At 39.4% G+C, this 25,037-nt stretch overlaps 1 protein-coding gene across 5 annotated transcripts in view; it reads left to right on the forward strand.

Annotated features, from left to right (window-relative positions):
* CDK14 (cyclin dependent kinase 14) overlaps positions 1–25,037 on the forward strand; it is a 345,182-nt gene that overhangs the window by 11,952 nt on the left and 308,193 nt on the right. The window contains exon 1 of one of the 5 annotated variants that reach the window (XM_030944180.1): positions 9,907–10,634. The exons of the other annotated variants lie outside the window; for them this stretch is intronic. Within the exon in view, the coding sequence (XP_030800040.1) occupies positions 10,542–10,634 (93 nt within the window). The 5' untranslated portion in view covers positions 9,907–10,541. Of the gene's footprint in view, positions 1–9,906; positions 10,635–25,037 lie in introns of those variants that run through there. 5 annotated transcript variants of the gene reach the window in all.

The following is a 25,037-nucleotide window of genomic DNA, read 5'->3' on the forward strand; positions in this document are numbered from 1 at the left end:
CAAATGAGAGGAAACATAAATCCAGGCAGAAGACAACTCAGTATTGGAAGTTGCTGCTTTTGAAGAGTTACTTGATGCATGACAAAGGCAAATATTTTTTTAGTGACAAGAAGGAGATAAAGACTCGATAAAGTAATCTGATGCAGGAGGACCACCCTCTTGGGTTAGAAAGGTCTTTGTGTGTCTGATAAAGATCTTTCCAGACTGCCACCTTTGGGAGGGAAGATGGGTGGGGATGATGTTGTCTCTTGAGCCTGTACATGACAGAGATTTCCCAGGAGATGGTTTGTGCTCCTGCCGCTCCTAATTCTATGTCTTCTTTTCCCCAGTACTGTTCTCTTACACTTCTGAGGATCTGGTGTTGGTCCAGTGGTTCCCTAGCAGCAGATGGCTTAGACATCAGCTTGCCCAAAACATTTACTGGTCTCTGCATCTCTCTGAGGCCATTCCAACAAAATATGAATCTGAATTTTGTCTTAGATCTTAGGACTGGTGTGTGATGCTAATGTGTGTGCATCTGTAGCAGAATAGTGCCAGCATTTCAGGCCTTAGAAAGTTGTTTCTATCTGTTTTAAGGGAAAGATTGTTTTCTCTAGATTGATAATGTTATTAGTAATTGTGCTTCAGGTGAGTCTGAGAATGAAGGGCATCAATGGAAGAGAGCAAATATTGCCATTCTGCAAAAGCTTCTTACTGCATCAGCTGTGGGACAGATGTGCTTTCTGTGGGACAGAAGGGACATTGTTCTGTAAAAACCCTGGTTTATGAAACTTCTGGTGGCTTAAAAAAGCCCAACTTTTGGTCAGTCTTGCACAATTTCTCAGAGAATTTCTAGTATTTATATGGTGATCAAGGACTCCTGTCAGTTCCCTGTGCTATGTTGCACATGGAAATTAATCAGGTTCTGGAAGGCGTGAGACACTTCAGAAACAGATCTAGGTGACCACATTGCAAGCTGGTAAGTAACTGAGAAGTGGCAGGAAAAAAGTGGCAAGAAAAACTGACCATGGAACATCTGCTTTGTTTTTGCCAATTTCAAGGCTTTGAAGCAAAACCTGAGACGCGTGGAAGTTTTTGAAATTTACTTGGCAGTGACTCTACCCATTCAGTACAGGAATTGTTATTGTTGGGTAATAGACCTGGCCTTTAGGAGATGAAAGTTTGAGAACCCTCTTTTTTAGCTGAGGAAGAGCTTTAATCTTGGCACATCCCTTAAATCTGTGGAGTGGCAGTGGTTTGAATTTTTGCCTCAGCCATTGATATGTTCTGTTGTGTGTTCTGCTGCCTGGTGTGTTTGGTGGGAGTACATCCTGTTACCTTCTAGGAAGAGTGTAGTGTTTTCCTGACATGAGAAAGTGGTTAAGTCAAGTGGGAACCTGCTTACTCTCCCTTTTCTCTGCCTTTTCTTTTGATTCAGTAGAAACTGGATAGAAGAAGGGTTCTTGTGACCAGTTGATATGTCTGTGTCCTTTGCTTAACTTTTCATTGAAAATGGATGGAGCAAAGGAGCAGAACTTGGTCTGAATCCATATTTGCAGCAGTGGATGGTGAGGATTTGGCCAAAATGCTGACATATATAGCACTGTTGTGAACTGCAGGCAAGTGTTTTAGCTATCAGAGAAACATTGCAAAATGAAGATGAATTTCCAGGCCTATTTCTCTCACTTGTGCATGTGTATTTTGGGATGTTTCTGCTCATCAGATGAGAGGGTGTATGCATTCCAGGAATGTGGAGTCTGAATCTAAGCTATTATTACTTTGATCAAGTATGCTTACATGTAAATCCTGCTGTTTATTTTCTTGGGACATATGGGATATAGTAATTTATTGATAAATAGAGTAACAAAGCACAATATGCTATATATGGGATCCATATCTTGTTCTTGGCCTTGTGGGCAATCTCCTGATTGTGAGGCAAGAACTAGTCTTGTCACTTCCTTGATAGGTCTGTCTCTTCCATCTACTTTGTACTTAGATATTATTGCCTTTGTTCTTTTTTTCTTCCAAGCCACACTACGAACAGACATATGACTATATCTGAATCTTTTTCTCATGAAGGGATCTGAATGAAAATTATCAGTCTACATTTTAACTTTCCTGAGAAATTCTGCATGTATGCTGCCTCATCTGCTGTGTGTCACAATATTGCTGACAGCCATATATTTGCAGGATCTCATCCACAGTAATCAAAGTTCTGAGTCAATTGACATCTCTTGTTAATTATTTGGAAGGGATAAGAAAAAAGAGATTACAGGCTTATGCAAACAAAATGGATTTTATGTACACAAAACAATGTCATTTTGATGATATTAAGGCTTAAAAAAATTGTTATTGCCTTACACCTGTTTTTCTATATATTCTGGAATTTATCTTTTTCCCCTTCCAGCAAACATTTCTACTTCTAAGCCAGCTGAGTCAGAGTCCTGCTAGTACTTCTTATATTCATTTCAGGTATGGAAATTCTCCTTATCAGGTTACAAATTCAAACTTGAATATTACAGGTTATTTAAATATGAAATATTGGCAGTAATCTAATAAGTCAAAATAAGTGTGAATGCTGCTGAAAACTATGATAAATGATGGAAGCAGGATTGCTGAGAGAACACATAATGCATTATAACCAATTCTAAGTAATAACTGGAATTGATTGTGTTTGGGGCCCTCTGAGGTTATTACTTCACTTGAATTAAGTTTCTCAGTAGAATCTAGGTGTTCACCTTCTTAAGTATTGAGTAATAAAAACATTACTAGCTTTGGAAAATGTTCACTGATGTGCCAACCCAGGAAATCCAGTGGCTTACAATATTTTTCTTATTCCCATGTACTCAGCAGGGCTTTTCTTTGTACATGAACTTCTTTGATAGCTCACGTGTACAAAAAGGTGTTCTTCCATCCACATGTGTTTGAGGCATTTTCTGTTTGTTTTAGGGAGGGTAAACTTCTTGCTGCCAGTGGATTATTATCATACACAATCACACTCAGCACCATTTTTTAAAATGGATCTTTACCTTCCTTCTTCTCCACTGAGATGCACATTGGGACTCAGGCATGGTGATCCTGAAACTGCACCTGAGGGTGGCTTTGTGCTGTTCCTGGACTTGTTTTCTGTCATCTGTGTTGAAAATTCAACACTGAAGGAATTTGTCTGAGGTCACTTGCTGTGATCAGTTAGGTCAGATGTACCCTTCAGCTTTGAGATCTGGAAGACTTTTCGTTGTGCCAAGTATGTTGTAAGAAGTGCAGAGGATGCGTATTTTGACTTATTTTTCTTAAATACTGTTTCTACAGATGAAGAATTTTTCCTTTCTGGATTGTTAGAAGGAGAATATTTTGAAATTTGTAGAGAGCTTAATCATGAATTATTTTTATCTTTATCTCTCCACTAACAGTTATTGTTGCTTTCTGCCTGAGAAACAGGATCTTTTTCTGACAGAGGAACAGTCTCTGTTTCTGACAGAGAAACAAGATCTTAATTTCTTACTTTTTTGGAAGTTGTTCTATTAATTTTGGTCGTTTTATCTTTTTTCTTTTTTTGGAAAACCACCTATGCACACATCTATCCCATCCTCCTATGGGATCAGTATGTCCATCCTTTTCTTTATCTTTTGTAATTGGTGGTCTCCTTATAACAGTTTCTGGTTTCTTTTTAGTTATTTCCTTTTAACCAATATGGTGACAAAAGATGCATCACAGTTCAAGTGCAGTACCCATAGCTGTTGGTTAGCTCTGAGGCCCAGATATGCTTCTTTGATTTCCTCTTTTTGCTTTCCTGTTTGTGCCTCTTTTGATTTACAGCTTGGTCTCGGTGTAGTTATCTGCATTCACTGTACGCCTTTATGCTGTTTGTCCTGTTCTGAAGCTGGTGTTGTCACCTTGTCCGTGGTGACCAGGATGTTCTGAAGTCCTTGCCAGATGTTGAGTCAGCTGCAGGGAAGCCCAGCCAGGGTGGGAGCCGTGTCCTGAGTGGAGTGGGCAGGGGGGGGAGGCAGCACCTGCAGCCTGCCGGCACTGGCAGACACTGGCAGAAGTCACACAAAGTGTGGGTTGGTAGCTCTCATTTATTTATTGGCCTTCCAAACAGACAGATTTGTTAAATGATCTCCAACCTGCTCTCCTTTGTCCATGCCAATTACTGATGCAGTTTTACAGTTAAAAAATAGCAATCCATGCTTGCTCAGAAAAAGCTTTTTTAGCTTATCCATGCAAAGAATGATACAAGTTCCATTTGTCAAATTCATTATCATTCTTACAGTGTCCTGGTTTGTTCAGATGTGGGAAGTCTCTCATGACTGCAGGTTTGCTTGGTTTGGAGGGAAAATAGTTTTTTTGTTTAAAAAAATAAAGAACAAAAGCAGTGATGATTTATTTTAGCTTTCCATGCACAGAGAGGAACCAGATACAAACAGGATGTTTGTTCGAGGCATCTCCTGATGACCTTGGAGATGCACAGAATTCCAGAAACTAGAGGACAGCATCTGGAGAAATACTTGAGTGGTTGTTTTTTTTCCACTTGTTTAGTTATTATTCTGGTATGGCTCATTTAAATGTGATTTGTCTGGCTGTCATCAAATCATGACAGAAGCTCAGAGAAGATGAAGGAAAATGCCTAATTTGCTTGCCCTTGAAAAAGATATGCTGTAGCACTTCAGGACTTTTTTCTGTTCAAATCAGTAAGAAAATGGTATTTTTATGTTTGGAAGTAAGTTTGCAGTATCTAAGCAGTTATGAGTTAGACTGCATATATTTTTTTATATCTTAAGAACCGTTTTTTTTTCAGTGGTGTGGAGAGAATGTTTAGTCATGCATTTTATATGGACATAGACAATGGGCTCAAACTATATTTGTGATTATATTCAACAACATAAAAACTATGATATTCAATAAAATGTTTCTTCAAAAGTAAAAAAAAAAAAAAAAAGAAAATTCTGTCATATTTGAACAAATACTGTCATGGAACACAAGAATCCTTTTCTTAAAGTTCTGTCTTATGCATTAATTTTGACAGTGTTTTAACTGGGATGCTCTGGTAGGTTTATTCCCAGCACTAATTATTTCATTCACCCACGGGGGTGGGGGTGGGGGCAGAAAAGATGCAGACTTTTACAGTCAAAGTGATGTTTCATTTTGGTATTGTCAGTTAAGCTTCAGAGAGGACACCAGTGTGAGCCCAGTCCCCTGGGACTCAGCAGAGCTCATGAGCATATTTGATACTCACTGCTGAGGAGGTGATTTGAAGAGGCCTCTGGGGTTCAGTAGTGATGCAAGACTTTGGAGCAGATATTCTGCTGTGAGTGGATCCTTATCTTGGAAGCCTGTGTGAATTAGGTTTACTTTTTTTTAAGATTTGGGAGAATGCCATGGCTATCTTCCTTGTTCAATTTCTATTTCTTGTGAAAAATCAGAGAGAAGGCCTCTTGGAGAGGAAAGTGAAAAATGGAAAATGTAATTCTTTTTCCTTGTGCCAAAGCACATAGATGGAATATGAGATATTCAGTTGGAATATATTAGTTACAATCTGAGTTTGCTTCTTAGCCTTCTTCAAGATTTCAAATAGATAATTAATCAGGAAGAAATTGGATTAAATTGCCATCATTCACAACCTCACCATTTTGCCTCAGGACCATGTAACTTGGAGTCATGGTATGTCACTAACAGTATGAGCCACAATGTGAGAGACAATAACATCCAGAATGAGCCCTGTGTCGCTCAGCAGGGCCTTGAGCTGGGTACAGGATGGAATTTTGCCTGGAGTTCAACAAGAGGCTCAGTCTCCAAGTTCAGACCACACTTTTTATTAAAACCTAGTATGTTGGGAACTGACCAGCTTTGCAGAAAAGAACTTGGGGGTCCTGGTGGACATGAAGTTGGATGTGAGCTTGCACCATGCCCTTGCTGTGAAGGTGGGTGCTGTTATCCTGGGGTGCACTGGGAGGAATGTTGCCAACAGGTGAAGGGGAGGTGCTCCCTCCCTTCCACACAGCACTGATGAGGCCACACCTGCTGTACAGGTAGTTCTGGGCTCCTCAGTGGAAAAAAGACACGAAGAAGAACCACTAAAGTGATTAAGGGAAGAATCTCCTGTGAGGAATGAAGAGAACTGGGCCTGTTCAGCCTGGAGAAGAGAAGGAGCAGTGGGGGTTCTTACCAACGAAGGGAAGATGTACAGAAGACAAAGTCAGGCTCTTCTCAGTGGTGCCATGTGACAGGACCAGGGGCATGAACTGAGACAGGGAACTGAAAAGCTCTGAACATCAGGAAACACATTTTTACTGTGAGAGTGACCTAGGAAAAAGAGAAATTTCCCATTAAGGTTGTGGAATCACCATCTGTGGAGGAGCCATCTGGACAACCTGTCCATCCTGTGCACTGTGATTTAGGTGGCCCTGCTTGAGCAGATGGGTTGGACCAGATGACCTGCAGAGGAGCCTTCCAATCTCCACCATTCTGTGACTCGTGAACTTTTTTACAGGCTGCTTTCTTTCTGCATTTTTGGAAGCTTTTTGCATTGCTGGTGTCATCATTGTTAGTTTTTCCATATGTGATCACCTATAATATTCTAACTGTTTCTGTAAGGAGAAGTGATTTTCTTAATCTGTGATTCCATATGGTACATTGCAAATAATCGAGGCCCAGTACTATGAAGACTGTAAGAGATACTGTTTCAAACCACTTGTTTATTAAAGCTTAGAAGAAATATAATTGTGGAGATTTTCTAGAAACATCTGTAATAAATGTTTACCTTTAGAAACTCATTCCTCTCCACTGCTCATCTGCCAAAGACACCCCTGGAATAGTCCTTCTGTTTCTTTCCCTCTCCAAATCCCAACATTTGGTACTCCAGAGCAAGCAACACGGAGCTTATTGCTGAGGTTTGAATTTTTTTCCTCTTACAGGAATCTGTAGTTTTACCTCTTATCAAGTGTTTCCATGAGGAATTACAAAAAAAGGGAGCTCTTGTGTTGCTTGTTTTCATTAACATGCGTAAGATGTGTATTTAAGCTTCTCTTCTGCCTGCTCTTCCATGAGGTCTGTTTCAAAAACTGACTCTAACCTATCCATGGAAATCACCTGTGTTTATGAACCTTTAAAAGAACCGGATACTTTATTTCCAACAGAAATAAAGTAAATTTTGCCTGGAATTATCCCTTCGTAGCAAAGTCCATCATTTTGGGGCTCCAGATTGATTTAGCTGGAAAGAGGAAATATTTGCTGCCAAAAGCATCAGAGCAAAAATAAGCTTTGTCAAATAAAGGGAATTCTGCACCATGTCTTGAGTATTCCCTTTGTAAAGGACACTGGGGAGGCTGAAGTGAAAAGTGAAGAACTTTTTTCTGGTTAGTAGTGGGTCTAGGCAGTAGGGTGGGAAGGGAGATAGTTTTTTAACATGTAGTTCTTCCTCCATAAACCTAGGTGAAGGGGGATATCCCATCACACTTACTGCTGCTGTGTGCACTTTTTAACCTCAGTTTTCACATTCATTTCTTCCTTAGATATGTTTCTAACTTTATATGGAGTTGTGTAGAGCAAATACAGGCTATTTGAAGCCTCTCAATTCTTGATCTGAAGTGTGGCCCTTAAGTGCTTCTTATGGTGAATTGCTCTGCTTATAGACTTGTTCCTGAAATGTTTCCAGTTCTGGAATTGGCATTAGCATTAAGAAATATCCTGTGGAAAAAAAAGCTGGGGAACCCGAGTCTAGCCAGAATTACTCATTGCACTGTACCAGCTGTCAACAGGACTCCCAGCTGTAATTTTGGCTTTAACACTTTGTGGTCTAATGCATGATTTCTAGGAAAGGGTCTGTGAGCTGATGATGGTAGGGCTGTATTCCAAATTTGAATGGCTGTGTTGCACCTGTAAGTTCTTTGCTTATGCATAAAGCTGCTGTCAACATCAACAAAGCACAGCTGAGCAACCTCGGCTTTTGAAGGAGCAGCATACCTTTATTTTGTTTTTCTGTCTAAGACTAGTGCATGATCACATAATTTACTATTTTAGTACTTTGTTTTTTTCAGTTTACCCTTTAAGAGGTGAACTGCCTTATACTGGCTTGCATTTTAGGAATTGCTGCTGTTTTGTAATAGCAGGATGACGTGCGTCTTGCAAACTGGTTCATGGAGCTCTGTCCTGAGCACCAAACTTCTTCAGTAGAGTAGTTCAAAAGATTGTGCTCATTATGCTAGAAAAAGGTACCCTTAGGGTCCTGCTTGATCAAGGTGGGGGATGCTTTAAAACTGGGCTATAATCAAGAGTGCAGAAAAGCAGATTTATTATTAAGTTTATAAGAGAAGGGAGTAAATTATGTTCACTCTTGCTGCACAGTTTTGGAAAAGAAAAATATGCATTAATAAACAATATGTCTGTAATTAATTAATGGTCCCCTGGAGATGGTTTTCTCCCAAACTAGTTAGTTAGTGTGTAAAATACTAAAAAATTAATCCTAAACCTCATCATGAAAAATCAGCTATGGGTTGGTGAATTGTGGTCATTAAAGCATTTTGTTTTTCTGTTTGTTTGGTTTTGGGTTTTTTGTCTTAGTGGCCAAAGTTAACAACCAAGACAAATGGAAAACAAAGCACCAATGCTGAGGTGCATTTTGACAATTCTAATTATTGTCCTGGGCCACTAAAAGCATCATAAAGCTCTCTCTAGAATTAATGTGAGCTATAAACCTATTGTGTACTCTAGATTTCAAAATGAGTATTGATTACTATTTTGTTTTTTATGGAAGGAAGATATGGGCATGGCCTAAATATTAGAGTCCTCAAATTCATCATTCCCTATGTTTTCTGTTATCTTTCTTTAATCTTCTGCTGTGTCTGTTATTTATCTCCCCCTCCAGATAGACTGGTAAATCTCTTGAATTTTATCACAAAACCACGTTTCAAAAACCTACTGTTCTGGTAACCTAGATGGGGTCAGCATTTTAAGTACCTTTTAATAAGCAGGTTACCATGCATTTCTCAGTTGGATTATTAGTTACTGAACAAGTTTTTAGTCTTTAGTTCCTAAATTCTTAGTAAAGCTTTTGCAAAGCATGAAGTGCTCTGCGCTTTGTGTGTTGAGAAACTTGCTGGCTTGCAGGGAAACACATAAACTTGTCAAAAATGTGCATACTTGTGGAATCAAAGCCTTAATTTGTAAAATGATACTTAATAAGAAAAATGGGCATGAGGTAGTAATTTTTCTTGTTGAAAACAAGGGTTATTTCTCAGGTAAATGTTAGCAGCCTTGACTGATTGCAGACAAGAAGAGCAGAAGTGATTAACATGACAATCTACAAATCATGCCATAAATTTTTTTGTCCCTTGCAGCCACAACAGGGATATAAACTGGTCTTACAGTTTAGTTTAGTTCTTTTGGAAGAAAAAAGTGTGTTACAAAAAACTTGGGAGAAAAAATCAAAATTCTTCCATGCTTAAGTTTTCTTTATCAGGCTTCAGCCTGACACCTATTTCTTTTATATTATTAAAGTGAAGCTTTGATGCATGCATAGGTATCTCCCTCCATCATTTTTCTCCCCCACTACTAAGTCCTTTTATGTTATGCTTTAATATGAACAGATGAATTCTTCTTTAGGTTTCTTCTAAGAAAATGAGTTTTCTAACTTAGGCTGCATTTATCTTTGACTATATATAACTTTAAAAAACTGGCTGGTTTTAAGGAAGTGTATGTTCAAGAAGCAGCAAAGGATATTAGAAATATCCATAATGACTTTCAATCTTTTAAGGTAATAAACACAAATCTGCTTGCAAGTATAAGGGGAAATTTGGTATTTATTCTAAGGCTATACAAAGCAGTTGTATCCAAACATGAATGCAAGTGTAGAATAAATTAATTTCTGTCTCTAATACAATATAGTCAAACTACGGATATCCACGTCAGGCAGGTTGGGTCTTTACTTGCTCATTGAATCCTGTCTTTATTTGTTATATCTAGTATAAACTTTACCATCTTTACTTGATATAAATGATTTCCCTCATGCTAACCAGAGGGATTTGGGAGAGGAAGATAGCAGGTATGTTGCTAGTGTGTTCTCAGCTTTTCTAGAAGGTAGACATGCTGCCCTGCTCCTTCTCTGATTTTAAATTGACACTTTGAAGGACTTGGGGAGGTGATAGCAGAGGGAGTCAAGGATGTTTCTTCCTTTGCATGCCTTTACATGAGGTGTCACTGTTTTCTTTGCTCTCTCTTCTGTAATCATTCAAGGTGCCCTCGGAGTCCTTCTTGGAAAAGCTTTGCTGGAACTGGACAACCCAAGCAGGGCAGTTATGAGCCAGCTGTGTTGTAAGGAGAAAGCAAATAAAGTAGGATTGTTAAGCCTGGAAAAGACCACCAAGGAGAATTATGACAGATATGCAAAACTATGTGTGATGTGGACAAGTTGAGTAAAAAAGGAATTAAGCAGACAGAGGGAAGTTTTCTGTGGAGAGCTGCACTGAGCTGACCTCATTGCCTCATGTTGCTGTCTCTGCCTTGCTGCAGGAAAGGGGCTTCAGGACTGGTGAAAGCCTTGGGCTGGGAGTGAGTTTTTCCCCAAGATGTGGAACAGTGAAGCGTGTCTGGGGACAACAGAGCACATGTTGGAGGAGGGGACAAATGGAAAACATCTGGAGGTGACTCTCACTGGAAGGGTATGTGCTCTCCCTCAACAGAAACCACAGAGCTTATCTGTTGAGAGACAGAGAGAGCACACTGGCTGAGTGGCTTCATCCAATATTGGTATTTTTATGTTTGGAGCTAGGGGCACATAAAAATCACAGTGGTAATATTTCTTAGGGGTAATTTTGTTAAACAATGCTACTTTTGCTGGCAAAATTCCAGGTGTAGTCTTGGCTTTGTATTGGTTCATCTTTTACAGTTTCTGATTTATCTTCGTCAAATGTCTGGCATAAATAAATGAGAAGAAAATTCTTTTTGCAGAAATGAGTTGTCTCTTACAAAAAAGCTGGAGCTGCTGACAAATCCATTGTAGAATAGCCTGGAGCGGGTAAAGAGAAGAACAGTGAAGGAAAACTGGAGTATAGTGAAGGATCTGGGTGTTTTCTAGGGAGGGGAGGATGTGTTATTACTTACACAGTATTCAAAATGTGACTTCATATTCAGGCAACACATTCTCTAGAGATTTTATAAACTGCACAAAAATGCTAATGAAAAGCAAGTGTTTTATTGTGAAGTCGTCTTCTTTCTCCCTTCTCGAATTCTTAAATATTTTAAAATAGCTTACAACTAAACTGTTTTCTATTTAGCTTCTATTTGCATTCCAAGTCAGAATAGTTTCACCTTACCACTTGGATTTCCTGTGCAGTATTTCCAAATGGGACCACAGGGACTTGTTGCTTTAATTTGTTTGTATTCTGTTTCCGGCAAGTTTGTATACCTCTGTGGGCATTTCCCTTGTGTATATGTGCATGTGTTCTTTCATTTAACATCAGGGAAGAGTTGTGAGTAAAGACTCTTTTACTGTAGAGGTGTAGTATGCCTTAATTTTGGGCTGGGAAATAAACATCTTATTTATTCTTCAAAGTTCTGAGATTTCAGATCCCTTTTTTGTCTGTAACAGGATGAGAGGCCAGCTCTCCTCTTCTTATAGAAGATCCAGCCCACTCTAGACAAGCTGATAGTGTTTCAGCATGTGTATCACACAGCCCAGCTGCATTTTGTGATCACCAGATAATATTCTCCTTTACAGAGATGAGTTGACAGCTAGGTCCAGTTTTGGCTCTGAAAAATCTTTTCTTAATGGCATCTTTCCAGAAACCATTATGCTTCTGCAAAAAAGTGGAAAATTTTTGAACAGCCTAATTTTCTGTATTTTTCTATTTCTTGACTTGATACATGATAATGCTTTATATTTAATAAAGATTATGTATAACTTTTGACATAGTTTTTAAGGTTGTGCTTATCATCATCTGTATTTCAAAATCTTTTGTGTATAAGAGTTCAGTTATCTTGCTTGTAGCTCTCATGGTAATATACCACAGGTTATTGTATATGCCAGCTTCATTTTTCTGCTTTGTATGTCTATTTTTGTGAAATCAGTTTCATTTCCTCTTTTGTTATGTGTTGGTGCTTATGCTTCAGAGTACTGCTTGTGTCAAATTAGCTTTTTTTTTCATTTTATTTTCACTCCATAGAGTTTTTGCAGTGGTGGTGCAGTTTGTGCTTACGTTGTTTGGGGTCTGACAGCTCTGCCATTAAACTTCAGCATTTTCACAAGTTCATAAATATGCAGTAGAACACCTCTGTGTGGAAAAGTGGCGTACAGAAAGTTCATCTGAAAGAAAATACTTCAGTTAGAAGAAATCTCAGCAGGTTGTTTTGTCTAGTCTCCCATTTGAATATTTTAGAAAATAATATATTAGAAAATAAAAATAAAACATATAAAATATTGAAATATTATTAAAATAAAAAACAAGGGAAGCTGGAGGGGGTTGTAGTTTTGCTCTGAATTTAACAAAATACAGAAGTCCAAAATACCAGCCAATAGTCTCTCCTTTATAATGACATTTTTTTTCCTTCCAAAAATAAAGGCAAAATAAAAAAAGAATAGGATGTACACTTCTGTTGACATGCAGCCTCTTTCCACAGAAAAGTTATAACATACAGTTGTAGCCCATAACACTGGAACAGATGCACTAGTTACAGTACCATTGGGAAGACACTTGCTCTGTTTTTTCCCTGGTTGTTTAATTACTAAAATCGATTTAAAGTACCTGCAGCACTTCCTAAAGGTGCTCTGCACAACAGCTTCCATTCACAGAGATGTTTCTTGGTAATCCAGGGCTCTGGACCCTGCAAGATGGGGATTCTGAAAGTACTTTACAATATAGAATATCGTTTTATTCTTAAGTATGCCCACTTAAGTACGCCCACTTTATTCTTGAGTATGACCAGTGTAAGCTTGCTGTTGTATTAAATACTTTGTTTTCATAGAGTTTGAGAATATGATACTTCTGCTATTTCATTTCAGCAAGTGATGAGTGTTTAAGTCTGTAACAGACATATATTTCAAGCAGCACAATAACTTCACATTTCACAAATATTTCACATTAGAGCTTTTTAGTCAAGACCTTATGTGGTGGGTTTAACCCAGACAGCAACTAAGCACCTATCAGCCCCTCCCTCCCACCCTCCTTCTCCTGCTCCTTGCAGTGGGATAAGAATTGGAAGAGTAAAAGCAGGAAAACCTTGTGACTTGAGGTAAAGACTATTTAATAGTGAAGAAAAGTGAAGAAAAACCACAAGTGATGTAAAGGCAGCCACTCAGCACCTCCCACAGGTGGAGTGATCCCAACCAGTCTCTGAGCAGCAGCCACCTTGGAAAGTTCAAACCCCCAGTTTTTATGGCTTTTCATGATGTTGTTCATGTGTCACAGAATATCCCTTTGGTCACTTGGGCTCAGCTGTCCCAGCTGTGTCCTTGCCCACCCTCAGCCTGCATCGTGGGGGGAGTGTGAGAGGCAGAGGAGGTCTGGAGTCTGTGCAAGCGGCAGCAGCAGCAGGAGCATTGCTGTGTTACCTGCTCTGCTTTGGTCATAGATACAAATGCCAGCTGGGCTGCTGTGAGGAACACCAGCTCCAGGCAGCAGGGGCAGCACACCTTACCTTGTTGCTCAGTTTAGGTTGCTACAAACAGCAGCCCTTAAATGCTTTGGAAGGACATTAACCTTGACTCTGCAGTGCTCTGGGGGCTGGAGTTCCTGCTCTGAGGGCACCATGTTTCCCAGAACAGCTGGGGTTTATGAAAGAAATGTTTTCTGCTGTTTCTGTTAAGTGAATAATTATACCAAATGGCATTGAGCTGTCTGGTGGCACCAGAAAACCTCTGATAATGGCTGCTGTTTCTTGATACCTTTTATATTAAACTTAAAAGTAAAGGAGTACACTGGTGTCATGACAGATGTGTGTAAGAATTTTTTAAATCCTGATCCTACCTCTGGATTGTGTTCCATGATGTGACTTGGAAGTCTGCTGGATCTTATCTTTGTTTATCTGGTTTTGTTAGCATGAGTGGAATGTGGTATTTTACTTTACATCTTTGTGGGATTTCCTTGCTGGGAGAGGACAGTCTGGAGGAGAGGTCTCAGGACACTGAAACCATCAGGAACAGCATCCTTGTCTCCTTTCATTTGTCTAGCAAAGACACATTGTCCAGGACCTCTGTAGCTGTTTACAGATCAAAAAAGAAACAGTTGATCCATTCATGCCTTCTGGCATAAAGGCATCTCATGTCTTACTCTCATATCTGCCTGTTTTCCCAGCAGACTCTGATGTGCTGAATAACTTCCATTCAACAGAGACTGCCTAAAGAGCATGTACACAGCCATTGATGTGGAGAATGCCATAAAGGGGAAATGAGAGTATATTGTTCAGAAACATCTGCCAGAGATGGAAAGGAAAGGGAAAAGAAAAGGGAAAAGAAAAGGGAAAAGAAAAGGGAAAAGAAAAGGGAAAAGAAAAGAAAGGGAAAAGAAAAGGGAAAAGAAGAGGAAAGGAAAACAATTGGAAGAAAGACAATTGGAAGTGGGTACACTCCATCTTTTATCAGTGACAATGCTGGAGAGAGAATGGGAAAGGCCACAGATGGCTTCAGACACCAGTTGAAGGATCAGGATCTAGAAGATGCGTTAGGGGGTCAGCTAGATGATTGTACTGGCAAGCAGAAACTTGGAGAGTCATTTGGAAAGGCTCCTCAGACAGTTAACTGAAATATAAGGAGATGAAGTAATTCAAATGGAACCTAGATCTGATGTAGTCTAGTGAAATATCATCTGTTTCTTGAAAATAAGGCTTTCAGATGAAGTGAATCAGCATTTTATCATCCCCAAGGTAAAAAGTGGGAAAAGCCTAGGAAGTAAGGAAAGGTTCTGTAAGTAGAAAAATAATAGAAAAAATTATGTTGAAAAGTGATTAAGTGTAGGAGGATAGAATATAAAAAAGCATAGAAAGTAATCTTACCCCCTAAAGAGTTGCTGCTGGGTTAATTATTAAAGATTAGGAGCAGGCCTGATTTTAACAGGCCACAGCTGTAGCCAATAAGAAGAGTGTTATAAAATAGTGGATTGGATGGTTGAGGGGAACTGGAGTCAGCTGGCTACTGCGAGGACAAGAGTCAGTGCCTAGAGGAGCTGCCTATGAGAAACATCAAGGAGATGTGAAACTCTTGCACTAGGGAGACACCAATATGAAACCTTTGCAATATAATGACAACAATTAAGTACTTCAAAAATGTCATTTGACCTAGGAATTGGGTTTTTAACATGAAGCTCTGAATGTGGCATAACAATGTTAGCACTCCATCTACTATGGTGATTTACTCCAATTTTTTTTATGTTGGGAGCTGTCTTGTTTGGAAGCTGTAGTTGACAAGAATAAATTTCTGTTCAGTGTGCTAGAAAGAGCAGAAATTTCTGTGTCTTTGTAAGGTAACTCATTTCACATGCATTTCAACATTTACTATTCAAATAAACTTGAAGTAAAAAATAGCTCCCATTAATTAATGAGAAATAAATGTTGACTGTATTTGAAGAACCTCTGCCCAGAAGGGAATTTAAACAAATTTCAAAACATGCACGCATAATCAGAAATCTATGTTTTCAAGTTAGCCATTGTAGCAGGGTTGTTTCTGCAGGTTATTTGGCATCCTTGTTCAGTAGTGCACAGATAGTACAGGTGTGAGAAGGTATCTGAATGAATTAATGCTGGGGTGCACAAGAATACTGAGGGGAGAAAAGATGTCTTGCCCCTCAGAAATTAAATCTGAACCCGTGTGGACTTTCTAACAGGGCAGGAAAATCTGATCCCTTTCAAGATCAAAACAAAAGTTGAGAGGGGCACAGGTGTTGGCGCCTTCCAGGCAGTTTCTGTGTCCAGTATTAGAGAAAAACATCTTCATAGTCAAATACCTAGAAAAGTTCATTAGTTTTCAAAATGTGATGTGAGGAAGTAGTTTGATAACTTATTGTAGGTAAATCAGTATATGAACATATACTATAAATTCTATCAACAGTTTGATCATGAATGCTGTCTGTGTTTTCTTAGCAGGTAATTTTGTCAATATAAATTGAAATTGCTTTCATTATATTTTGGGACATGAGATTCAAGCAAAAGAGAGTAAGAAAATGCCACTTCACAGTTCTAATTTCCTACTAGTTGTGATCCTGAGAGCTTGTCTCTGATGTGGGAAGATAGTTAATTTGGCTTTCTGAGGTCTTTTTAGCTTAAAGTGCTTAATGGAGAAAGATATGATTTTCTGTTTGACTTTCATCAATAGCATTTGTGTTTGTATGTCAAAAGCAAGTAGTGAAAAGAAACTAAATAGATAAAAAATAGTGATTTTAAAGTGATACTTAAAATGTTTTTTGGAAAATTTGATCTTGCTCTTGCTCCTTCTTCCCCTTTAAGTACAAGTATCTTTTTTTTTTTTTTTTAACTGGGAAGGCAGATTGGAGCACTTTTGTATCACTGGAAAGTACACAGAATATAGTGGTTACATATTTTTGAGGGCAGGAGGTTTGGGACAGGGTTCTGCTGAGAGGAAGTGGGAAGTCCCAAGATATTTCTTTTTCTTTCTTCCCTGGCTCTTCTGGGGCATGTCAGCCATCTGAAGTGAAATCAGCATGCTCAGAAAGTAAAACTTTTGCCAAAGTAGTTCTGCAGACTGTACATTTAAACTCTGTGTGGTAGAAGGATGCCAGAGAAAATCTTAGATATTTACTGTCACTTCCTTCAGTTTTGTAACATTACTGAGACCCCACTAAAAAGAAGAAATGGTGGGGGTTTTTTGATGTAAAGACTCTGTTTTGCATTGCTAAGGAATAAAGTGTGGGAAAGAGAAGGAGCAAGACACTGTTATTTATTTCACCCATCAGTGAGCAATACTTTGAGGCAATAAGCAGATTCTCCTATGACTGTGCTCAGCATGTTGGAAAACAAATAGGACAAAGCCTCTTTTCCAGCACAAAAGACAGAGAGCAGAGTAAGAGGAATAAAAAATAAAAGTGTCTAGTCTGGCAGCGTTACCAGAGTAAGAGAATAAGGAGAGGGAAATGATGGAGAACACAAGGAAAGACTGGGAAACTGAGTTATTAGTTGGGAATGTGTGGAGAGGCTTTTAATAGCATGTCTCTTTGGGTTTTTCCTTTCTGAATCATGTCATACCATTCATGGACAAGTCTGTGAGGAAAAATATCCTCCAACCTTTGTGGTTTACATGTGAATGGAGGCAGCTGGTGGGAGTCATGCCAAAGGTTGCTGCTCTGCTGTCCAAAGCAATTGCCTTTGAATTGCTTGCAAGGATTGAGCAAAATGGAGCTGGTATTGCTTTATGGAAAGTTTCTTTGAAAAAGGTGTTTTTGTGATTGTGGGGTTGTGTGTCTTTCAAGCACATAATGTATCAAATCAGTGCCTTATTTAATGACTAAAGAAATATTGATACTACATTATTGAGGGAAGTAGAATCAAAAAGGCTATCTTTCAAAAAAACCCAATATTTGATGGCTGCTCAAGTCTGTGGTGTGAGTTGTAGGTTGTGGGTCTGTATACAGTGTTCCCCCATCTAGACCAAGCTAATCAGATGATCTGCTTCTCATTCCTATTTGGAGGGTGATGTATTCAAGTAGCAATGGGATACACACTGAGTTTTGGCAAGGCCGTTTATTGTCTCCACCAGTAATTGCTAGGAAAAGCAGTTTATGTTGATGGTAGATTTTCAATCCCATGCCCCCTGAGCTGTCTTCAGTTGATGAGCTAATTAATTGGTGGAGAAAAATGGTGCTGAGACCCTTGCTGCAGAGCACCATGAGCATCCTTAGATGTGGAGGTGAATCGGGTACGGAATCCTGAACACACTGCTCATCGCTGGATCTGTGTCAACCCACAGCAGCTGCTGGTTTTGAACTTGGGAACACTTAGGCTTGATTGATTAACTACTAAAATGATGTTAGCAGTAGGATTTGGATATTTATTATGCACCTGATAGGAGCACGTTATAAATGTACACAGCTGCGAAATGGTGCCTGACCTAAGCAGCGCTGAGATGAACAGGATGTACTCCAGATGAGGGGAAGTGAGAAATCCTTTCTCCCATAACTGCACAGATCAGTCACATTCATGGGTGTTTGATAAACTTGTGGTTGGAGCTGCAATATATAAAATGCTTTAAGATACCTGATTGGGAGAGTCTAAGTGTCAGGATGGAAATGTGGAGGGTTGCGGTCTGTGCACGTCCATACCTTGGTTTCTGTGCATGTGTGCAGGGTTGGCTGGGGCCACAGGTTCAGAAGCATTTGATGAACTGTAAGTCCAGATAATTCTTTGTTCTTGTATTTCATTGTCACTGTATTCGTACAGTGAAAGGTACTTTCTTCCATTGAGAAGCCTGCAATGGCAGCCAGCTGAATAAATTATTTCTTTGGCTGAAGAGGTAGAGGCTTTTGAACAGAAGTCCTGCCTTCAAACCTGGGCAGCAAATGTTCCATACATGCCAAGTGCATGTTGTTTGTGCTTTCCCTCTCAGATGTGGTGATTTGAAATGTAATGATGTGAAGGATTGTATTTATTTTACTCATGTGTTACTAATCTGTGTAATTTAACAGCAAGCAGGGACATAAACTTCATTAAGATCCAGATGATAAAAAAAAAAGTTGGCTGGGGTTCCTCCTCTCATTCTAATATTGAAAGCAAAAAGTGGCACTGGGATGCACAAAACTGTGATTAGAAAAGCTGTTATTTTTTGCTGATTACTGCATTATGACCTGGGGTGATGGTGCAGTGGTGTTAGAAATGATCTGCCACTTCTGCAATCTCTGTGCTTGTCTGCTAAGTTAAGATGGTCCTTTGGCTGACCAAGTGTCTGTTGCCTGCTGCTGGGAGCAGAGTGGTGAGTGCCTCTTTTGCAGCTGGGGCAGGAACTCCAAGAAGCCAGGTTTCTAGGTCTTTGCAGAAATGAGGAAAAAATGTCTTTTGGTGCCAGCTCCCATCCATTCAGAGAATTCATCAAAACTATGGTGTTTGATTTGGCAGTATTTATTTGAATTTCTGATTATTTTGTACTTATTAAAATACTTCTGATGTAGTGTTAGCTTGAAGGAATTGGTAAAATTTTATTACAGCTGTTCTTATGAGATGATTGGGGAAGAGGAGTCAAAGAAACTAATGTTACTGTCTGTTTCAATACTTAAGTATTTTTAAGCTGACTCTTAAATTCTGTATATTTTTTGTCAAAATAGTTCAATTACTTTAGAGCCTCTCTGCACAACAGCAGCTCAGTACAATATTTGTTATTGCAGAGTCAATCCTATAGTGGTGGGGAAGTTCGAAATGCACTTAAAATTGATGTGTAAATCTTTCATATGAATCTTTTGACTATTTAGATGGGACATCTAGATGAGAGTAAACAAATAAACATATATACCTACATATAGCAAAGCTTATTATGGTATAGACATACAATACCTGTAAATAACTAGGCTACCACCACTGGCACAGAAGACTTTTTAAAGAACATGCTAGCAGACATTAGTGTAGATATCAGGTTCTCCTGGCTTAAGTCCCAGTTACAGAATTGTGTAGCTACCAGTGTTCTGTGCAAATGACTGCTATCGTTTTGGGGAGCAGGCTACACTGCTTTTAAGGTGCAAATGTGCAAATCTGTTTTGAAAAAGTTACTCTTTTTATTATATTTAATAAGCAGTGCCCGATAACCCAAAATGCAATGCTTTTTTATGTTTCTTAATGACATTTTTTGTTTTTAAATTGGGGTAAGAGGTATGTGAGAATGCAAATAAAAGGTAGTGGAAGTCAGTATGAAAATGAGGGCATTTTAATTTACTTTATGTTTGTAAGTACAGGAAACTACCGCATCGTTAGCAAAAAAAAAACCAAAAACAAAGGGGTGAAGATGCCTGGAAAGTTTTTGACATAAGGGCAATTTATGGAAATAATAAGCTTAATTTTGTATAATTTTATGCCCTCTAACACTAGTTTTGAAGTCAGACTTGAAAATAGCTCTGCCATCACAGGCCAAGACTGCCCCCGCTGCAGGGCACAAAGGTCACACCAAAGTGGGAAGCAGGTGAAGCCTGGGGCCTGAAAGTTTGGGTCTCTGCTCCAGGGTTAGGAACCAATCCCAACAGCAGCACTTGGAGGTTTTGGACACAATTTCTCTTGATGCTAACAGCTTCTTTGAAGTTGGCCCCTAAGTCTTGTGGGAAGTCTCTTAGGCTGAGGACCTTCTGGTTCCACATTTGGGTAATGACCTTAGCTCAAAATGTATTAACTACAAGCATGTATTTAAAGCTGCAAAGAGGTAAACCCAAACCCCCTTCAACATGCTTACATCTGTGTTTTTCTCTTTTTTTCTACAGATATATATAAGCTAAGCAATGCCACTATGTCTAGTGGTTGTTGAGTGTAGCATATGCTTTGAGGAAACTTTTTAGTCCAACTAGTTTAAGATTTCCAGCTCTGGAAGTAAGGCTTTGAGCTGTTGCATCTAACTTCCATAACTTCATACTTTTTAACTTGTGTGGGCCAGAATGTTTCATCTTTCTGGTTTACTACAGAAGCTTTTTTTAATGTATAAATACCTTTAAATTTTTTCTGGCAGTTAATTTTTTGGGAAGAGTGAAAAATTTTAAAAATGCATCAAGCCCACAGTTTAATGAATCAGTATATTTAAAGAGCTTTAGTATGGAAAACAGATATTAAGTTGTCTGTGTTTGTTGTAAGTAAAGGCTATTCAAGTGAACTGGGATGGTATTTGTTGTATACCAGTTATTGCTACGAGTCAGTGATTTGTCATTTGATGCATTACTATAGTGTGGTAAGATAGATTTTGCAGGAGATTAACATTTTTTATAACATTATTTTTCTTATTGGCAGAGTAGAACCCTGAAAATAGATGTCATGCATGTATTTGATTGACTGGGTGTGAGTTCAAAATGAATTGAACCTTACACTATGATTGAGAAAGCTGGAAAATCCTTGTGTACAACATCCAATGATTTAATTACTTAATTACTTAAGTATGGCCTTTTGATGTTTGAAACTCTGACATGCACTGGGGTATTTTGTGTGGTGGGAAATGCCTTTAGAAACAGAGGAATTGTCCATAGAAATCTCTTGTTGAAGATGAATGCTTTTGTTTCTGCCATATTAAATAGTTGTAGTCTCTGGAGTAGTTCTTTCTTCTTGCTTATATCCCCTTTGGATTTAAAGTGTTGTCATGTAATTTGCAGGCAAAAGAGCCATTTTTCTTCTGTGGAGTATTTTTTTTTGGTACATTCAGTTCTTGACTGTGCAAGTCTCTCCAAGAGGAAAAAAAAATACTTGAAGAATGAGGTGCAGCGTGAGTTAAAGCATTTGACAATCTGTTGGATTGAGGTGGTTTTGGCAGGATTAGTCATGTGGCATTTGATGACCAGATTTTTGATTAGTCATGGTGTTTCAGCAAAGCCTTTCTGAGCAGGACATCAGCATTGTGCAGTGTGGTGAGCTGACATTGGCTGGATGCTAATTGCCCACCATCCACCCTATCACACCCATCTTAAGCAGGATGGAGGAGAGAGAAAATAAGATGGAAAACACGTGAGGATCAAGGTAAAGGCAGTTTACTAGAGTAAAGGTCACATGCATGGAAGCATAGGACAGCAGAAGACTTTATTCTCTGCTTCCCATCAGCAGGTGATGTCCAGGTACTTCCCAGGAAGCAGGGCTTCAGTGCTCCTGGCAGTTGCCCCGGAAGACAAACATTCTAATGACAAATGCTCCCTCTCCACCACCCCTTTCTCTACCCTTTTTAGGTTTTATTGCTGAGCAGATGCCACATGATATGGAATATCCCTTTGGTCAGTTGGGGTCAGCTGTCCTGGCTCTGCCCCCTCCCAAAATCTTGCCCAGCTCCAGCTGACAGGTAGAGGGGCTGAGAAGTTTGAGAGGCAGAGCACTGCTCTGCAGTAGCCAAAGACTGTTCCTCAACACCTCTCTAGCTACTGATAGAAAGCACAGCACTGTCAGGGCTGCTCTGGGAAAAATGGGCTCCATGTCAGCCAGACTTAATATATGGGGCTTTGGACTGGCAAACTTCCTAGCCATTAGGATCTCTGGAGTTATGACATTGTTTACCAAAGCATGATCCTAGAGAAATGGATTGATTATGTCTTGGACAGCATACTCTTTGGTAGGTTAAAAACTGTTTCTATGTCTGGGCCCAGAGAGTGGTGGTGAATGCTGCTCCCTCCACTTGGGGGCTGGTCACTAGGGGGGTACCCCAAGGCTCAGTACTGGGGCCAGTCCTGTTTAATATCTTTGATGATGATCTGGACCAGGGATCAGTTAGTGTGCAGATGACACCAAACTGTGTGGAAGTTTTGATCTGCTGCAGGGTAGGAAGGCTCTGCAGAGGGATCTGGATAGGTTAGACTGATGGGCCAAGGCCAGTGGTATGAGGTCATAAATATAAAGGTGAAATACCCGGTGTTTCACATGGGTCACAACAACCCCCTGTAGGGCTACTGGCTTGGGGATGAGTGGCTGGAAACCTCTCTGGTAGAAAAGGACCTTGGGGTGCTGCTCAGCAGGTGGCTGCACATGAGCCAGTGTGTGATCATGTGGCCAAGAAGGCCGGTGGCACCCTGGCCTGTGTCAGCAATAGTGCAGCCAGCAGGGCAGTGACTGTCCCCCTGTACTCAGCACTGGTGAGGCTGCACCTCAGGTACTGGGTTCAGCTGTGATACATTGAAATGATGCTTAGAGAAGGGCAACTAAGCTGGGAGAGGGTCTGGAGTACAAGACTGATGAGGAGCAGCTCAGGGAGCTGGGGGTGTTTAGCCTGGAGAAAAGGAGGCTCAGGGGGGGAGAGGTCATTGCTCTGTACTACTGCCTGAAAGAGGCTGTGGCCAGGTGCAGGGCAGCCTCTTACCCCTGGCAACTAGTGGGCAGGATGAGAGGAAATGCCCTTATGTTGCACCAGGGGAGGTTTAGCTTGCTTATTAGGAAAACTTCTTCAGATAAAAGGGTTGTTGAGCATTGGAACAGGTTGCCCAAGGAAGTGGTTGAATCATCATCCCCGAAGGTACTAAAAGATGCAAAAAGAGTAAATGTAAAAAAAAAAAAAAAGACATTAAAAAGACTTAAAATGTAGATGTAATGCCTGGGGACTGGCCTTGGCAGTCTTAGGTTACCAGTTGGAATGGATGGTCTTAAAGTTCTTTTCCAACTAAATTATTATATGATTAGATGATTCTATATCCTAATTTTTGCAGTAAAGATTTAGCCAAGCTTACTTTGTTTTTTTATACTGGAAATTTTAATGTTGAGTATCCCCTTTTTGAAAGGGCTTCTTTGCATTAAATTTGATTCTCACAACCTCCATTCATGCTCTGTTACATTAGATGTTTTAATACATTAAAATTCACAAAGACAGCTAGATAATAAAAATAGAGTAGTCAGAAGAAAATTTAAAAGGCTGTTTCTCAATCTATTCTTAATCTGATTCAAAACAAACTGAAACAGTTCTTTCAATGGATCAACTTTCACTTGTACTAGGCTTCTTAATGCAGTAGAATGTTAGTGCAGTCTATTGTGGGAGTAGTTAAGTGACTTCAGATTGGAGGATATTACGTTAAAATATGGGCAAGCAAATGAGTTCTCTTTGATTTTTATTTTTGTGGTAGTTTAACACTGGCTGGCAATTAAACTCCAAATAAGTCAGTCACCTTTCTCCTGCCCCTTCTGACAAGAGAGGGACAAAGGCAGAGAATATGGGTTGAGATAACAATTTCCTGGAAGCACAAAGCCATGGAATAAAAAGTGTGGTAGCAGCAGCAATATTAAGAGCAAAAGTATGCAAAAGTGAAGGTGCTTTACACACAGAAGGCATTCACCACCTCAGTTTAGTTGCATGTAGCAGCCAAGACAAATACAAGATTGTGGCCACTTCCTGTGGCTCAGTCTCTCTGTCCCTGAGCCCAAGACAGCAGAAAGCAGTGACAGACAAATCCCCAAAAACGAGGTGATGATGTGGGTGGTATAAAATAGCAATACAGCCGTGCCCACCCAGTGCTGAGCTCTGCCCCCTCTGCAGACAGGACAGTTTCTTATGTTGAAGGCTCCTGCTATGAAATGAGACTGTCATTGCTTAACTTTAAAGTAGATTAAAATTAAAAGCTGCTTAAAAGTCAATGCTTCTGTTAACTCTGTTGGCCAAAAAGAATATTAGCTTATGTTTTACAAATTGTCTTGTAGCTGTCAGTTTCATTTGTAAAGCTGTTCCTTCTGTGCTTAGCCCCAACAAGAGGCTGAAGGAGAATCCACCTCTCTGTGTCTGTGTTCAATACAGGAGAATCATGTTCAGCAAACATTTGAAGACTATTGTATGTGGTGTGTGAAACCAGAAGAACTAGATCAATACTAAGCAAGCTGTTTCCTACAAAATATTTATACAAATAGAATTGAAGTGGATGTGGAATAATTTATTATTCATACAGGATCAGGGAGAATTTTCTCACAGTAATTCTGAGAACGGAATACTGCAGTTGAATAAAGGATTCTAAAATTGTAAAGGAAATGGGAACCTCAAAATGATTTTTTTTTTGGTGATGTATTGGGAAGGATAAAAATTTCCAACTCCAAACTATTATGTTACCACCTGAGCAAACGACACACTAACTCATGATCAATAAACTTCCCTTTGCCAACAATCTCCCTTGGCAATGGCAGGAGGCAGCAGCTGGATTCTAAATGGTTTTGTACAAACTGGAAAACTAGGAAAGCCTAATTTCCCCTAATGGTCACTCTGGGCATGGGATTGTGCTGTAAAATTGTGATTAGTGGGGATCTGAAGAGCTCTGCTGGTCCCTTCCTATTCAAGGGGAAAAAGTATTTCTCCTTCCCTGAATTTTTTAAAATTTTGGTACAAAACATTTTTGACATGCCAAAATATATTATATTTGCAAGGGTTGGTAATTGTTTTTTAAAGAATATTTTAGGACTACAGTGAGCCTGAATGCTTTTGAACAAATTACTTTCCACTA

The sequence above is a fragment of the Camarhynchus parvulus genome, chromosome 2 (assembly GCF_901933205.1).
Source record: "Camarhynchus parvulus chromosome 2, STF_HiC, whole genome shotgun sequence".
Taxonomy (NCBI): Eukaryota; Metazoa; Chordata; class Aves; order Passeriformes; family Thraupidae; genus Camarhynchus; species Camarhynchus parvulus.